Here is a 19,065-nt window from a genome sequence, read left to right on the forward strand (position 1 = left end):
TATTTCGATATCAATTTATTCATGAATACAAATGGTGTAAAAGTAGAATAACTCAGGAACACATGTTCATAAACGATGCATAAATAACAAGCCACGAGGGTAAACCAAACAATCAAACACGCGATATTATTGTTACGTAAGGCGCTTTACATGATCCGTCTTCCTTCGAGAAGTCTTGATGAAGCCGAGGAACTGTAGAGCGGCGACCGCTTGAGTAAACCGAGCTCTGAATCCCCGTTAAGGATAAGTTACTACATGATGAAATGCGAGATAACACGTGCGAATTATTCAAACTACGTAGGTATCTAGTTCGCGGAAGTTACGTCTACGATCCTCGCGTTAGGAAGCGTGATATGAATTTCAAAGGCATGGCACAGGTAAGACAAATCTCAACGAGTGCTGATCACGTTGAACGCACGAGAACTGCCTCGTGCGTTCGCGAAAACTTTTGTAAAGGATACTGTAATAGCGGGTCTATCTCGCGTTGCTCCGTGTGCTGGGTCTGCGGGTCCACAATCGTCAAGAATGCCTGCAAGCAAATGTATCAAGTCATCCTCCTTTGATTTTGATGTTAGAAATTAGAATACTATGGCTTCAATTTTAATTTTTTAATGCAAAAAATACGAAACTTTATTTTTATAACGAATTGCAGAACTATGGAAAGTGCTACTGGGATTATCATTATTATTTGTTTTCTTTATATTAATAGAATGTCGTGTTAATTTCACAGCGGACAGTACGTTCTCGCTAGTACAATTTTCACGAGAAGTGTTTTACCGGCTTCCTAACAACCGACCGGCGATAAAGCACTCGGCACCCCTTGCGCCTTTCTTACAATGACGTGCTCGCGTGAATCACTCCCGGTGGCGGCGGCGATTAAAATCACGAGACGGCCGCGTGCGTGACCGTAAGTGTAACAGGGATTAACCTGTAAACATGAGTACGGGCCAGATTGTTACCTGCAGCCAGTCGTACATATTGATCAGCTTCCTGGACTCCAAATGCAGCTTATAAATTATACTCAGGTCGGGAAGCGTGCGCGGAATGTCGTCGTCGTTCTCCAATTTGCAGCAGTCGCACTGAAATATACATCTCCAATTAACCGTGCCGCGTGGTCTACCAAAAAGTTGCGATTTTTTCGCGGTCGCCGATGAATTGCTCATGTAAGAGAAGATTAAATGTCGCGAGAAAAATGAGAACTGCGCGCAGCGGGACCGACCATATTTAAAAACGAATCACGATATCAAAACTGCAGTTATATATTCGAGCGTTGAAAGATACGAAAAAGAAAATTAATCGATATGAACGAAAAATAAGTTAATTTCAAATACATATTCAACACGTAAATTATAATTTAAAGCGCAAAAATCTTCAACGTTTTCTTCTCGCATCACTTCATAATATTATATTACAACGTTAGCCCGGCATTTAACTCTTAAACACCTTTTCGGTGTGATATGCTTGATTTTCTTTTCCAATGCTTTTTCCACAGCTTATAACTTTTTTATTAATAAAGATATATACATTTCTTTCTTGATATTATTATGTTTCTTAATGTCTATCGTTTTTTTTTATTGAAAAGTTTTTTTATAATGTTTATTTTTATCACAATTTTTTATAAACAGTCAAATTGGTTTGGGCAGTGTGTTCGCGTAGTGTGGCGTTTAAGGGTTAAAACAGTACAATGCCCTATGTGCAGATATACATTTATATTACATAAAAGTTGAACTTTGCAATGCTAAATTTCCACGAATTTTTCGAGCACATTCCTACTTTGTGACGATGCGTGATAAGAGAGTTAACTCAGTTAACTAAAATCGCGTGCATAAGCTATTTGTGCGAAGTTCTACTTCACTTACATCCAGATACATCTGTGGATCGCTCAATCCGGTGTGTATAGCAGCCCGCAAAGAGCCGCGAATATGATGCTTCGCCTGATTCCCATCGCTGTAGCAAAATATCTCGTGAGCCGTCACGCGACTCGGATCGATCAGATGAACGGAAAATACTTTTTCGTCTAAGTAATTGATCAAGTCAAGCAGCGCCTGCTTGTAAGCAGAACGCGACTGTTGCTGACTCATTTTGAGTAATTTCTGAAAACACGGCACATTAGTTGAATAAACTAACACAGTAGTTGAACAGGCGCCAGTAATCACTGCGTTTTCATCGACAATTTTTATTTCAAAACCGTAAAGTTCTGATTGTTCGTACTTGATGGTGTAGTAATGTATTATATATAAAAGAAACAAAACTCACCTTTACGTGGCTTCGCATAAAATGTTATAATTAAATCTTATTAATCGTGTAATAAAGTAATGAAAAATTATTCGTGCGTTATTAGATTTAACTTGATTTAATATGCAAGCATTGCTTTAATTTGCAGTATGAGATAGTTTAAGTATATTGGAAGAGCGATTTTGCTGAAGAATCTAAAAATTTGACTACAGATCTGAAAATAATTTTGCAGGACTCTTAAACATGTTGCAAAATGTTTTGATATTTCAGCAACCAATTTTGTTGTCCTATTTAATTGTTTTAATAATCTAGCAAAATTATTTTTCAAATCTGTATCTAGTTAAATTTTTTAATTTCAGCAAAATTGCTTTTTCATATTTTGGTTTTGTTGAAGTATCTAAAAATTTAGTTAAATATAGATTTAAAAATAATTCTATTAAACTATCAAAATAATTATGTAGGACACTCAAACTGATTGTCAGAATGCCAAAAATTTTGTATTGTTCATTATGCATGAGTTTCTTATTTATAATTACCGAGATAATTACTTTAATGATTCAACAAAATTATTTTCAAATCTGTATCTAGTTTTTAGGTAAATTTCAAAATCGTTCTTTCCTTTTATAAGTTAAAAATATACTTTTTTTGGAACAAAGAATTAATAAAACAAAAAAAAAACAGTTAAGAAAGTACGATTTTGCACACACCTCCTTTAGTTGCATACGATTAAGTTTTTCTTCCACACTGATGATTTCGGAGGTAGTTGTGACGCTTAAACTAGCTTCTCGAATCGTCTTGATGTGATTGTTAAGATCGATTTTAATTTTAGTAATTTGTGAATCTTTGGAATCCTCGATAATTTTTATAACAGATACGAGTTTCGAGAGAAGTTCTTCTTTCGATAAAAATCCCAATAATTTCATACAATCTTTGTATTCGGAAGATTCTGTGAGATCACTCGTGTAAACCGCTTTAGTGTAAACCTCTCGCAACTGAAATGATTATTCCACGATTCCAATTTTTAATTCGACGTAAAGGCCATTCTACATAAGACGCAGAACACAGGTCGCAGGTCGCAAGACTAGAAACTAACCTTACATATTTTAGTTATAATAAGTTGTAGGACGCAGAACGCAGGACGCAGGAAGTTGGGTGAATTTCAACTTTTGCGTCCTGCGTCCTTCATATTTCGGTCTGCAACCTATCACAATCTGAAATACGTTTCACTCGCGACCTGCGATCTGCGTTCTGCGTCTTATGTAGAATGGCCGTAACACTTTCTTGCGTAATAAAATATCTTTTATTCTCTGAATCAATAAAGTGTTATATTACCTGTTTACCCATTGGCGAACCTGGCAATGATGCAACCATAGAATGCAAACATCTCAAAACAATCAAAAATTGATTCATAAATTTATGAAATTTATTTAACAACTGTTCCAACAATTCCTGCAAAAAACGAAGTTTAAAAAATAGTTTGTAAACGAGAGATTATCAAAAATTAAATTATGTACATCAGTAACAATTCTGAGAGACGCATTTAAAAGTTGTAGCTACATCTGTTGAATAAAAGTTTTATTTCTGTTAAAAAAATTTTCCATCCTTCCGTTTCCAATATAATACAGCTTGATAATGTGAACTGTTATATTAAAATGTTTCACATTAGCGTAAATTTAATAATTACATATTATTTAAAAGGGATCATTTCGTTACTGATAGCTGTAATTTTTGCAATCCTTTTTAATTCTCGTAAATAAACTATGCGAACCTTGAATTCTTTATCGCTGAGCTTTTTATCTCCACTCGCATTCGACGTCTTCAAATATTTAGCGATAGACGGTAAAGTTTTAATTTCCGCGATACTTTCAGCAGTGAGTTCAGATACTTTTTTCTTAATGTCTTTCGGTTGACAACAAAGAGAACTCACGTTGTTCTCGTAAAAATGTTGTATCATACATATCTAAAAATCATCGAAATTTATAATAATCAACCGATTGTTATTTGTTGACTTAGCAATTAGATTTCACCGATTGCTCGTTACCTTATAATTTTGTAAGAAATTATCCACCGAAAAATCGTAAAACAGAAAAATGTCAGTCAGTAACTGAAACGCTCGGCCGATTAATTTAAATGGAATCTTTGTAGAGAAAACAGTGTTCTCCAATACATCGGCTAGTGTTTTGACTTGCGTTTGCGTATAGAATACCTAAATAAAGAGCCAACGAATTATTTATGGTCCTCGCGCAAACATTTACGCTGGACGTCAAAATATTTTTGTTTGACTTGCCTGCACGACTAACTTCGATGTGACGTCATATGTCAATGATTTATGCACGACGTGTAACGTAGTCGCGACGCCGAAAATGAGTACGAACTTCAATGTACTGCTATACGAACTGAAAATGATTTATTCATGCAGATATTTCTTTGAAGGTTCATGTAATTTTTTAACGCATTGTTCATGCATTGAAATGTTGTCAATACCTCAACACCAAAATAAAATCGTGCAACACATTAATGGGGAAGCTTTCGAAGTCCGGCAAAATTATAATTAAAGGATCCTCCGGATCGTGATGTTCCGCAAACATATTTTTTAAGACACGCATAGTGCATTGACTTTTACGCACTTCAGGAATATGGTTCTACAAATGATAATTTATTTAAATTGCAACAGAAACTGCTTATTCCTACATAGTACTATTCTCGCGAAACTAACCGATTCAGAATCACTGGCTAATTCAGATTCAGAACTTGAAGTTTGATGAATAAATTGGTACACAGTGTCTTCGATGATGTTCTTCACACTGTTACAATTTCTGCTGCAAATCATTGCTAAGTGCGGCGTTATTTTACTGAGCTTGGACGTTACCGTGTCGAAAAGTGTCGTATGATCAGGGACATTTACTCCTACAATTTTAATTCATTTAATATTTGTTGTTAATATTTATCAAAAATCGTTAAAGAAAAATTCCTTAAAAACATAAGGAAAAGAAATCTTTAATAGGTAAAAATTATTTCGGTACATTATTTTAAAGAGATTTTTGATTAAATTTAGTTTATGTACATTTCGTGTTGGAAAAATGGCAATATACTTTATTAAAAATGTAACGTTTGTTTTCACCTGTTAACAAAACAGCCGTCGCTATTTCGTGAAACGACACATTCAATGGAGTCGCTTTTACTTTTGATACGAAAGACTCCAAATTGGATATAACTTGTTGAAACATTTTCGATCGGACATTCTGAAATATTAATGTATTCTGTTAGATATTCTGCTGTTTGATTGAAATTTATAGCTAGTGCTAACACACGATGGTTATACCTCCGCAGCCTGCTCGATATATCCCCATGTTTCGTTATACGCGATATACCAGGGTTCATTAAAATAAGCCGGGTATATAACTTTCTTTTTCTTCTTCCCAATTTTGTAACTTCCTTTGTATGCAAATACTCCCTAAAAGAGTCACGTTCAATATTTCATTTTTAATTAACTACGATTCTCTGTTATATCAATGCTAAACTGTTTTATTATCCTTGCATAGAATTTACTATGACTAGATTGCATTAGTATTAATTATAAAAATCATTATGCATTACATATTTGATTAGAAGAGAAAATCAGGAGCTAATCCCTTACTCTTTCAATTATTATACAAAATAATCTTTTCACTACAATTGCCAATTATCGTTAATTTTATTATCGTAAATTTTTATTCCTACAATTTTAATTCATTTAACTTATTATTTATATCGAAAATCATTTTTTTAATCCTTAAAAATATTAGAGAAAGAAAAATCCTTAATTGACAAAAATTATTTCTAGATTCTTTAATCGAAATTAATTTAATTTTAAATATCTGTATGATTTTCATAAAATTAAATATTTTATAAATACCAATTTTTAAAGAAGTCGAAAACAAAAACTTTATACAGAAATGACCGTTAATTACAAAGACAAAAGTAATACGAGAGTAACGACGGGACTTTTCGGTAAACTTTTAAAGCGTGCGAAAGCGACGGACTATGAATCATTATTCGGCGTTTCGGCGCGCTAACTTTACACTTTGAGGTTAAGCCGGCGATAGCAACAGGTTGCACGTGTCGTATCGCTTACCTTGGTTAGAGAAACGTTCTCCATTCTGCGATCGGCGTCGATGCCGCCGAGATGTCAGGTATATCCGTCTTAAACACCCACTTCTGTCATAGATAAGAAAAACAACAGTTATTCTAGATTATTCGCAGCACGTCGCGAACTGATGCGAATAGACGCGAACGAGCGTACAGCCAATGCGTAGCCGAACGCAACTAAACGCAACCGACAGCTGTCAGCTGACACGAACATCTTATGCCGCTAGTTGGCGCCATGTACTGGCATCTGCTACTTCTATAGTTCGCAACATAACTGATTTTTGCATGCGCGATCAAATTCAGTAAGACAACTCAATAATAAACACACATACAAGGTACATACGTTCTCATAAACAATAATATGATAAGCATTTAAGGACAATAAGAACAAAATATAAATTAATTTTTCGTTTATATAAATTAATTTAAAAATAAGATGTATTTGATATGTGGGTATGGCGGTCTTATAGAAATCTAATTTAAAATATACTGAAAAAGAAAATACTGAATTTTATTAAATATTTATTTGAATAGTACTAACGAAATATTTACTAAATGTGTAAATATATATTTATGTCATTTAAATATAACTTTTTTATTTTAAATAAATGTTTATTTATTGTAAATAAATATTTTGTTAATTAACTATTCACAAACAACATATATAATAAAATTCAGTAATTTTTTTTAGTGTGTATTGACCAAATTTAATGTCGGAAATTATTTATTATTTTGAGTGTTGTACAACAATGTTTTTAATATTTTTAATACTTTTAATTCTCATAATACTTTCTATATTTTTAATAAAATGCTAATATAAAATAAGTAATTAATCACTATCTTAAAATATTAATAAAATAAATAATTAATTACTACCTGTCAATATTAAATTTCTATAAGAAGCAAAAATGAAAATTAATGCTCATTTTTTATTTATATTCTTTAACTTATTAATTATATTAAGTATATTCTTTAATTATATTTCTTAATTTATTAATTATTCAGAAATTCATCGATCATAATCATTTCTTGTGCAGTTCTGTAGAGACGAATTAACTCATCCACAACAATTATAAAGTTAAAATGCCTCGATTTATTTCTAATACAAATTCAAGTATATACATATAAGTAAAATCAAATATAAATATTTTTTTATAAATAAGTAAACAATTTATATATTCATAATATATTATATAAACATATTACAATTAAAAAAATACGAATCTTATAATTCTTAAATTTTTGTAACGAGTTGTGATTCGTCTTATCCGCAAGTTTTTTTTTTTTTTTTCAAATGTTGAGTTAATTCATTTTCTTTAATCAACAGATTAAAAAGGAAGCGCTATATTTTTTAACGTCCCATTATATACCTATCTATCGTTATTATTTTATATTAAGTACTTCTGAAGAAGTACCTTTCTCTAGAATATATATGACAAAATATATCCGGCTGTACCATTTCCATCGCATCTGAATAAACATTCAATAAAGAGACAACGCAATTCGTCCTCATCAGACGCAACCGACGTGCATGTTCGAAAGTCGGATTCCGGCTATGCCGAAAGGGGACAGAAGAGACGTCAGGGCGAAGGGTTGGAGGATATAAATCGATGCGCAAGCAGCTTTGCGCGAGTTGTTCTCGTTTTGCGGTCGGCCGTAGCACCTGTGCCCCGCATCGCCCGCCATCGCGGGCGGCGGAGTTCGCGGGGTAGAAAATAAATGCGAATCGATCGGCAGCTTAATCATTCGGGGCAGCCCCTCTGCCTCCCCCTCTGCGTCCCTCTCGTTGAAAGAGCGGCGGAAAGGCTCGGCTGCTGGGACAAAATGCTCGCGAGAGCCCCGAGCCCGAAGCCAGAGATATTGCCCTCCTGAAAGGCATACATACGCCCTGCGCGACTCGATCACGGCCGCATAAAGCACTCCGGCGCAACAAGAAAAATCTGCCGGGAGACGCGCTATAAAAATCCAGTCGGTACGAATAAAGCTCTATTTCGACCCGCGATAATACGATCGCTGCTTTTAACCAGGTTCCAAACGTGCTTTGTATTACCATGCCGACTTACAGCGGGGTTATCGGCGATTCGCAAAAATTCCGCCTTCGTATGAGGATGATCGAATAAATGAATTTAGCAATTTTTCGTTACACATTAAATTATTATTTGAAACGATAATAAATTATACTCTCTCGAGATACAATAACTTTATAAAATTCTAAGCAGCTAAGAGAAAACAATAGGTATATATATAAAAAGTCTGTAATAATGGAGTACTAGAGAATTTGAAAAAAATGAAAAATAGAAGAATAGGACAACCTTAACTTTTCTTTTTTAATCTGATTTCTTTTAAATTTGATTTTTCCCTTAAAAATATTAGGACATTTATAGAGTAACAACGGGATGAAACGGGTATGGTTTACATTCAAATTCACACGCGGAGTGTTTCGTAATATATTGGAGCTGCAACGTTTTCTGTATGCGCTTCGCGTATCCCCTTCCGAAGCTCCTCACCTAGCGGAAGAATGATCAAGCATGCAACCATTCGGGAATGATTGACGAGGCGTCACGGAGATATAAAAGCGTTATATGGTGTGGCACACGATGCGCTATTCTAGACTAGAGTAGTGAACTTCTCCGACATGTACGTATACAGGATAAGCCAGAAGTCGCTTCACGTTGAAGAAATGCCGTACCGAAAGAAATTTATCTTAATAAGGTGTAGCTCGCGAAAGCTGCCTGCGAGCATGCGGCTCTTCTGATAGAGGAATCATTACACGTGAAATTTGTTTTCAATATACGTACAGTATATTAATGGGACGTACACTTTGGGGAAAAATATCGTCTCTAACTGATTGACGGCCTCGTCCTATATATCGCGTAACTTAGCGACACTCACTATAAAGGCCAACTTTGACTTTTACGCCTCGAATCGCAGCCATCAAACGTTACTCTGGCAATGCGATGAGCGACTTCTCTCGATGTCGTAATCGTCTAGCTCCAGCGATTCATACATGACGGCGGATCATAAACTTTATGATTATCCTATTGCACAGTTTTACGCGCGATTCGTCCGAGTTCCTTCGTACGAATTATCGCCGACGTAATTAAAAAAATATTCTCGTACTTCACCGTCTGTGCACGAACTACCGTTTACGCAATCATTAAAAATTTGAGAAGATACAAGTACGCGAGAAATTAAGATGCGAGAGAATCCAAAGGAATTAAAAAGTGTCGAAGTAACATTTCCTCGAATCGAGAGTGGTCTCAGACAATGTATGTCTAAAAAACATCATAAAAACATTGTAAAAGCTAAGGTCCACTTGATACTAAAATACTTCGATTTTTTAATTAAACAATTAACAACATTCTTTTGATCAGACAATTAACAAGATTCTTCGATTGGTCAGTTAAACATTTTGAGTCATTTGTAGTGCCAAGTGGACACCTGTGTGAAGCTGGCCCCCCCAATATTAAAAAATCGATTTTTTTCTTCATGCATTCGTTTGCTCATCAGTTGGAATTTTCGTTTGCTCACCCTTAGTTCAAAAGATATACGAAAATTATGTTTTGGGGGGCCAACTTCACACGGGTCAAGAGTGGACCGACATCTTTTGTCTACATCTAAGTATTGAGTCCCATTTCTATTTTCAAGAATAAAAAGAGATAGAAGTTAAATTATGTGACTTGAAAATTAATTTGACATTCGTGGAACCAGGGCTAAAGGATATCTAAAAGACATCATAAAGAGACGTTTTCTAGACACTGTATGCTGTCTAAGATACGTTTGTCAAATATTAGCGCGAAATATATTTCCGAGTCGTGAATAAAACGTCGCTTTGTCGTGCAATTCCACGAGAAATTCGTGAAGGAGAATTATTTTTCGAAAGGAAAACGCCACCTCAATCGTCACTGCGCTGTCGGGAGAACGAGGTTTTACGGCGTCAGCTTTCTTGTTCTGGAAAGTTTCGCGGGATAAAACGGCCGGTGGTTTACGAAACGGGGACTCAATTCCTAGCGTTCGTAATGAGCGTCATTGTTGGCAGTACTACCGCCCAGCCGCTTTCTTCCTCGAGGAGATTGGACTTTCCCAGCTTGCGAGGAACGGTACATATACTCGCTTGTGTCGTGAAGGGCTGTTCTTGGAAAGTACAATACCCGTTGCCACGATATTCAATAGGTCGCACTCAAGGGAGGCGTTGCACATTCTCATGCTAAGATAAGAGCAAGATAGGGTAGAATAATTTCCGTTTGTTCGTACACCAAAGTGTAATTTGGATTTTGTTCTGAAAAATGTTGAAATTTAGAACAAAGGCTGATTCTGAGATTATCATTTACATTAATAAAATGGCACGCAATACAATTCTCTATCTATAGATATATTTAGTTTATTCTAGATTTTATCTGTCTTCCTTAAACTTTTTATGAAGCTCAAAAATATGTACATACATCTTATCTTTCTATAAACTTCTCTCTGTCATAGTTTTTACGAGAAATATTGTGTGTACTTACGTAATATCGATTATAAATCATATCCAAAGAAAATTGCTTTTGAGCTTTTGTAAACTGAAAGATTAATAAAATGCATTGCAAAAAAATTAAGAGAAGTTGAAAAAATGTAAGAAAAAATATTTTAGTTTTGTTAAAAAAAAATTCGATTAAGCTTTTATCACAGCTGACTTTCACGTGACATCAAATAACAATAGCAGGGATGTGTCTCTGTTCCCCGTTCTCTATTATCCGTCCGTATGAGAGAAAAAACCTCAAGATTACGAGGACGTTCTCCGGTAACGGGATAATAAAGCGACGAGCATTGTAGCTTCGCCGTGGACTTTTTGAAGTTGCTCTATCTCCAGCTCTTCTATCCCATTCGCCATTTACGTTATTTTCAGCGTTTTTCTTCGCATGTTCTTCCCTTTCTCTCTCTCTCTCTCTCTCTCCCTCTCTCCCCCCTCTCTCCCTTTGTCTCTTTTCACCGAGAATAAAAATCTTCAGAAACTAAAAACTTTGCAGTCTTGAAGAAAACTAAATCGCGATCCTTGTGGTAGCCTGAAGTAGCTTCTTCGAAGCGCATTCATCTTCGGAACAATAAAAAAAAGAAACGTTTCGAACATCCAAAGTATTTCTATGAAGCTTACACAATATACTAACAAGATATCGTTTTTGTTGATTTTAGCGAACCGGCCTTTGACAATCGAGGAGCTGAGGGATTCGATATCTTCCGAGTTGGAGGGCAACCCACCCTTGTGGATCACCAGGAGACCGGGCAGATACGGCGTGGACGTTTACATTAATAACGCAATGATCCTCTTGGAGCAGAGCAATTTCCAGTCGAAATTGAAAGTCAATGGCGATACCATGACTCAGGTATAGATATTTCGATGCGTGACAATTCACGCATTTATATTTTAGTATACTTGTAAACATTAGTTAGAATTTTAAATCTGGATTTATTATTTTTAATGATATCCAGAATGAAATTCATATGCAACCGTTGTACGACAGTAAGAAATTCAAATTCATAAAGCTGTCCAATGATCTTACACATGTATTATAGATTAAGAAGAAACGAGACTACTGCCTTTACACAAAAATAGAGCTGTTTATTTCGCGATAAATTCGGTAACTCGAGAGTTTATCTCTCAATCGTTTTTATTTCCTTCGTGTTCGATCTCCACTTTTCTGACCGATTTCCCGACATCCACTTCGACCGTTCCGGCATGCCGGTGGCGGCTTTCTAACGAGCTTTTAATGAGCTTTACACGCTTACCTTAGCTGCGAGACCATTAGGCTGATGGATATCGCGGGCCTCGATAATGTCGAACGGCGCTTCCTGGTATTCGCACTCTCTCGCGAGAGTCATCAGCTCGGTTATCGATGGAACGTCTAACGGTCTCGCAACTCCTTGCAAATTAAACCCGGTGTGTAAACGTCCGATTTATAATAATCAACGCGTTGGACTGTAAGTTATTCGCGAATTACGGACGAGCCTGTGCCCTCTGTCTTTCAATTGAACATCGAACGAGAATGGCGATCAGAATAAGAATTTATTCAGGAAGGGATAATTTCCAAAGTTAGCAAAATTTTGTACGTGATAAAAACTGGCAAAAATTGATTAAAAGTTGTTTTATTAAAATTATTAAAATAAATAGAAAATCTTTTTATCGATATCTTTACAAGCATCTATGTTAACAAACATTTTTAATTATATTATTATATTATATTTTCCTTGTTAAAAATACAACATTTAGTAATATTTATATTTCCAAGTTTTTGTTTTAAAAATGTGTTTCACATATAATTTGAAATAAAATAATAAAAAGACATTTCGTTATTATAAGATTTTATTACTATATTGGTTCGTTATTAATTTAATTTTTTTAAATTCATATATTATGATTTACTAATTAAGGCAAAAATATCTTTTTGCATAAAGTTATTGCATAAAGTATATGTAAATATATTTTAGAGTTACATATTCGTTTTTTTAAATAGTTTTTGCTAATTTATTTCATTGGATAAGATCGTGGAATAAAAATTATAATTTATCATGGTTTGTTTCTCACTCACTCAACTTTTTCAACCAACTCTGATAATTTCCTTTCGGAATAAATTTAGAAATTCAAAATTGGCATGTTATACGAGATTCCTTGAAAGGCTAACCGACGCAATTCGACTCGGTTCGCTGTACTGTGTAGTGTTTTGCACAAATGCAGCCGAGTAGATTCGTTAAAGCTTTACGAGGACTCTATCAAACTGGAGTCTTTTTCAAATACCCGTAAATTCGTCGCCAATGATGTATCCCCCTTTTCATCTGCTGGCTGATTTGGGTTTTCGGTCTCGTATGGAAGGCGGATCTCATTTCAGGTTACCAGACGAATCCTTTAATCTATAGTTAAAGTACCATCACCTGATGAAAATCGCACGGGACTAGTCGGGCTACGACTAATCCCTTCGACGAGCTCGCCTGCAGATCAATCTCTCTCTTGCCTCCCGGTAATATTAGGGAAACTTTTCTCATCCACTTAACCCGCAAGTTCCATTGCCTCGGCTACTTCCTGCTCGTTACCAGCGTATGAAAATATCGGTCTATAAATCGCGTCTTTCCCCCCATTTTTTAATAGATATGAGTTCAAACTAAGACAGAAACTACCATTCTTTTGCTATCTTCGTGAAAAATCGTGTATGCGTTAAATTATATGACAAAAAATTCATCGTTTTTCTTTACAATTTATTATTATTTTCAGAGAATAAGAGAGAATTGCGAAAATATATGTTTAGTTCAATTTCGTATCACAGATAATTATAATGTATCATATCAGATTTAATTTACATTTAATATAGCTAAAATTACTTCGTTAATGTATTTATTACATGCAAATATCATGATAACAAGGATAACTGTGATGAGGAGCTGAATTATTGTGTGTAGCCAATTTGATGTAAAAACTATAATTTCCATGTTGTACATTCCGTGAAAATTAGTGATAATGATTGATTGTAATATTATCATTAATAATTGCGAGTGCGTCAATTAGCCGCCGGATGGCGACGATACGTTGCAATAACTTACATTAATCATCCGTAATTATTAATTGCACGATGATTCAATAATGCGTGTTTGATACGTACATATAGTTGGACGAAAGTGAAATAATCACAGTGAATAGCAATATGTACAATAATTACAGTATTTAGATTGAAGTAAGACCTCAAATTATAAAAAGAGAGAGAAAGAAAATTATATAAATTTATCATTAAAAAATAACTTTTTATAAAGAATTTTCGCAACCGTTTAAAAACGTTTTATTTTCAAAACTGCTATTATTAGTAATTAATTTTGTAATTCCTTTTGTTATTATATACTTTATCTATAAGGATTCACAAATTACGAATAATTTTATAGTGAAAACTTAAATCTACTATTATAGTAACATTTATTTTTATATAGTTATTACGTGCTTTTCTAAAGCTTGTGACTTACAGCTAACTTATATCAATACCTAATTTTATAGAAAAAAATCGTGTACATTTTTATCCTGTAGAACTGTAGACCAGCGGATACATAAAAGTGTTGCAAACTTCTTTTCAGCGTATATATGACTATAATAGGAAATGTCTCAACAATAGAACGGGTCAACGATCCGTTTTCAGTTGGTGCTCGCTCCCACGAGCGCGTTGCATATCTATCAACTTGAGAATAGATTTATGCGCATTGTCCCCATTCGTATACCCGATAGACATACGTATTCCATTATCCGTCGTGTCTCAGATCGGAGCAAGGAGTTCCGTTCGAGTTTTACAGAAAAATATTCCGTCGAAATCTTATCCCCTTCATCGTGATGCGTTTTTTATCGAGGTTCGTCGCGAAGAATTATTCGATCTCGTCATGGTGCACGTTCAAATTTTTTCGTACGATAGTGATCGGGACGGACACGTTCGTGCTTCCAGTCGAGTACGTTGCATCATTTTTAACTTTTTGAATTCTGCTAAAACTAACGAAAAATGTTGCTTGAATTGTGATAAGTTATCGGCACGACACTTTTTTTCTAAAATGCCGTGATGTCTTTAAGTCTACATTTAAAGTCTATTAAAATTGGTAATTATTGAAATTTTGTTTTCGAATGACATATATATTGGTACAATTCGAGTAATATTTCGTACTAACGAAAACTGTACATTTTAAGGTAACCCTTACACTGGCAATAATACTGTCAGTATTAACGAATACTGGCAATATTACTAATCGTGTGCAGTTAATATTGATGGATTGGCGTAGAATATTGACGACAATCTAGATTTTGATTTTCGAGTATCAGAATCGCTTTATTAGGTTCTATGTCACATTATGTCATAGTGACAGTACACAATAAACAATAGATAATAGACGTAAAAATAGACATATTGTCAATAATATTAATCGTGTAAAGTTGTAAAAATACTGAAAATATTGATGCCATACTCTCAGGATTACTGATTAACACACATAATATATAATAATTATTAATCATGTAAAGTCATGTTTATATATAAGTTAGCGAATTTGAATGAATAGAATCAATTCAAATCAATATTTTTATTTGTTGCTCATTTGTCACTAAAAAGTTGTCAAAGAAAACAGTTTGTTGCTCTGCAAGTTTTCTTAAAAAAAAAAAATGTTCCACTAAAGAAAAATTAAGTTACCGGAATAAAATATACATATAGATATTCTACTTAGAAATAACGTAGAAATTTGTTGCTACTTTATTGCTGTCGAAATATCCGAACGAATTCGTTACCTGCGAAATAAATGAAAATAATAATGAAAAATGTCTTAGCGTGCAAGCGATACAAGAGTAAAATACCAGTAAAAAATTTGTTCTCTTAAATTTGGTGCAGAAATTTTCTGAATTTGTCGCTTACAAAATAAATATAAATGATAACGAAAGCCTCTCAGATACAAGAATAAAGTACGAGTAAAAAATTTGTTGCTCGCTTAAATTTGGCGCAACGATATTTTCTGAATTTGTTGCTTACGAAATATGTAGGTTACAATTTGTTGCTTACAAAATACGCGTAAATAACAACGAAAAATCCCTCAGCATGCAAGCGGTACAAGAATAAAATACAAGTAAAAAATTCGATGTTATTTCGCTTAAAATTACACGCTAGAGGGTTTTTCGTTATTATTTACATTTATTTTGCAAGTAATAGATTCAAAACTTGGATATTTTGATAGCAATAAATTAGCAATAAATTTCTACTTATTGTCGAGTACCATTTGTTTTTATGTATTATATTGTTCCGCTAACTTAATCTTCCTTTAGCGGAACATAATTTTTTAAGAAAACTGACACAACAAATTTTTTTCTTTCACAGTTTTTTAACAACAAATGAGCACACAACAAAGGAAAATATTAATTAGAATTGATTCTGCTCACTTAGTTCCGCTAACTTATAAAAAACGTCCATCCCACCCATTCATCCATAATACATGTCGATCGCCTCATTAAATGTAAACTCAACAAATTCGGCACTGTTGTCATGGCATATAGGTATTCTCCTTGCGCGCAAACATTCTTCGATTTTCTACATTGATACATTGCAACGCCGATCGCGTTGCAATTCAGCGAATGGCTCTCCCGTAACTGTCCGTTCCGGCACTTTATGATTATGGACACTGTATTTACGATACACCGGATTAGAAATATAGTTCGGGCCGATGCGCATTTTAAGTCCGCCATAAATAACTTACAGTTAATTCCGCCTTATCCCTTATGCATCGGATTAATGTTTCATTGACGCAAACGTGGTCCGCATTCTTTGATCCAGTTCACTGGGCAAGTGATCCGTCTCAAAGTGCTCGATCTAATCGATTTCTCAGCAATCTGTATCGTTCACGACACATTTCAGTGCTCGGAAATTCAATTCGTATAGGGAGATATTCGTGGAAGTTTGACCTGTCGTGCCTTTTTTTTCGCAATTGCTTTATCGCACAATTTTTTCCGAAGATATGGATTTTACGATGTCTTAAGAAATCCTCTTCCGAGCTTCGATTTCCTGATGGACGCGCAGGAAGTCGAGATAAAAGGGGAGAACGTGAGAAGGAGGAGACTCCTTCATCCCCGGAGTTATGGCCGGTTTTATTACGTCAGCCTGCTCGTAAGAACGAGAGGAATTCGAGAGGTTCCGATCCAATTTGGGAATATATTCGCAGATTTGTTGTCGTCCCCTCTGTCTCCGGAAGATACAATATATATTACTTCCTGTCGATCTAATGGTATTCTATTCAGTTTCTTGTAAGTATAGAAATCAGTCCGCAGTCCCGGCACGAATCTTGTTACCGAATCCTCTTCTGAATCCTCTCCTAAATAGGAAGCTGCAAAAATTGTTTCGCCCCGTCTTCTTCCTGAACTTATTCTATAATCCGCGTCCGCAATCTAATAAAATAGAAAATTTGCAGATTATAGCATCAAACGTCAAAATTTCAGCGAAGTTTGTCGTGCTGCAAAGAGAAAAGGGTGAACCGCATTGCGCGAGGGATGGAAAAGCGAAAGAGAGAGGAAAACGAGGGGGAAGACCGAGAGAGAGACGGTGTTTTTAATCTCAAAAGACGGTGTGGGTTTTGATCTCATTATACGTCCTTGGAACGCAGCCACCCCCCTCGAGCCAGCGCCTCGCTCCTGTTTTCTGACAATCTAAAGAAATTCCAGTCCGAATAACTACACCGACGCCAGCAGGATCGCCTAAAGAGTTACGGTTAATGGAGGGGAAAAATACCGGGGTGGAACAACGAGACGGTTGCTCTGATAGAAAGAGAGAGAGAGAGAAAGGAAAGAAAGGAGGGAGGAAGGGAGGCAGAGGAGATGCCGGGGGTGTTTGAGTGCACCAAGAAGTCAGTGGTGCAAGCAGTTTGTCCGCGAAGAAGAAAATTGAAAATCAGCCACCGCGAGAGGCGCTTGGTGAAATAGTTGCAAGTGAGGGATGAAGTTTTTCGCGAATGGTGGGGCGTGTTTCGTATCGGACTTTGCGGGAAATAAAGATGCCGGTCGCTTAGTTGGGAAGTTCATGTTGCCGTCGAGAGGAAAAGAAATGCTCGTAAACCGACCAATAGCGAGAATGTAAAAATATGTATTGATAACCGGAGGTAACCTTGAACGCGATAAAACTTGGATAAAGCATGTTTTAGGCGAACTCTATCACTGCGATAGAGTTGAAAGTGAGAGAATTATTTGTCTGGAATAATGAACGAGGAATAATATGAATTAAGTGATTGGAGCTACGCAAATGAATATAACCGTAAAATCAATAGCTTCTAAAACTTATGAGAAAATTTGCATCTACATTTTAATCCAATTAGCCGTAAGTATTTTATTAAAGCAAGACAAATTCGAAAATAAGGACAACCACCTGTATCCATTGTGAGTTAAAAATAAAAGTAAGATCAGTACCTGTTAAAAATGCATTTAAGATAGACACAGCCAATGAAATTTCACTGAAAACAAGAAAAGCAAAGTACTGCGAAGACATGGAGAAAAAGGGTAAAAGAAGAGGTCATTCATCGTGGAAGGTAAAGAGGAGGTGGCAAGAAAATAAAAGTTGTCGGAGAAGGGATGTAACACAAAAATCGTGCCACTTCGTATGAGAGCCAACTGTACGTCCATCTCTCTTTTCTCTCCCCTTTCTCCCTTCTCTCCTGCTAGATTCAATGAATCTCGGAGTGACCTTAAAGGAGATAATCCAATTTCCGTTCGCAATTTCTCCGCTCGATCATCCATTGACTCGTCGCCGTACATTAACGAATCCCAACCAGAATTCGATAGTAAGCGGGAGATCTCATGTTTTAAAGATTAATAATTCAATTTCGATTCACAGATTTGTGCCCATCGCAATTTATAAGTGCGCATCAGTCCGTCCGTCTCTACTAATTTCCATTAAGAATAACATTTGCAAGTCGAAAAGCAGTTCGCGATTCTCTCCGCCCTCCTCCTTATTATACATTTCTTTTTCATACATTTCGATGATAATTAAACGATGGAAAAGTACGGCAGTTTCTCTTAAGAAACCGAGGAGCAGGTGGATGAAAATTGGCGCGATTTCTATACCGGCGATGATTCTATGTCGTCGTCGCACGGAGCTACATAATTCGGAATTCTCCGCTTTGCATGGAATTACCCTCGCGCTCTTTCTCTCTCTCTCTCTCTCTCTCTCTCTCTCTCTCTCTCTCTCT

General features: G+C 35.4%; 2 protein-coding genes across 2 annotated transcripts in view; one reads left to right on the forward strand and one right to left on the reverse strand.

The window, feature by feature from the left end:
• Fas1 (fasciclin 1 Fas1 domain-containing) overlaps positions 1 to 19,065 on the forward strand; it is a 107,609-nt gene that overhangs the window by 20,748 nt on the left and 67,796 nt on the right. The window contains exon 2 of the mRNA XM_018539481.1: positions 11,533 to 11,723. Within this exon, the coding sequence (XP_018394983.1) occupies positions 11,533 to 11,723 (191 nt within the window). The remainder of the gene's footprint in view (positions 1 to 11,532; positions 11,724 to 19,065) is intronic.
• On the reverse strand, positions 133 to 6,373 carry Orc3 (origin recognition complex subunit 3). Its single transcript, XM_018539475.1, has 14 exons — positions 6,350 to 6,373; positions 5,558 to 5,689; positions 5,357 to 5,477; positions 4,952 to 5,142; positions 4,720 to 4,877; positions 4,523 to 4,631; positions 4,277 to 4,441; positions 4,004 to 4,195; positions 3,568 to 3,684; positions 2,943 to 3,227; positions 1,860 to 2,093; positions 945 to 1,079; positions 462 to 529; positions 133 to 226 (listed from the first exon to the last, which is right to left on the reverse strand). Exons 1-14 carry the CDS (start codon positions 6,371 to 6,373, stop codon positions 133 to 135), a joined length of 2,025 nt encoding a protein of 674 aa, XP_018394977.1.

This window comes from Cyphomyrmex costatus, unplaced genomic scaffold (assembly GCF_001594065.2).
Source record: "Cyphomyrmex costatus isolate MS0001 unplaced genomic scaffold, Ccosl1.0 scaffold102, whole genome shotgun sequence".
NCBI classification, from domain to species: Eukaryota; Metazoa; Arthropoda; class Insecta; order Hymenoptera; family Formicidae; genus Cyphomyrmex; species Cyphomyrmex costatus.

Bases quoted from the DNA above. Each gene is read 5' to 3' on its own strand.
- Orc3 (XM_018539475.1), bottom strand. From the start codon at position 6,373: ATGGAGAACGTTTCTCTAACCAAG. The intron at 4,442-4,522 runs GCAAGTCAAACA...CTCTTTATTTAG, and splicing joins CATCGAAGTTAGTCGTGCAG to GTATTCTATACGCAAACGCA. The intron at 530-944 runs GTACTCATGTTT...ATTTGCTTGCAG, and splicing joins TGCAGGTAACAATCTGGCCC to GCATTCTTGACGATTGTGGA.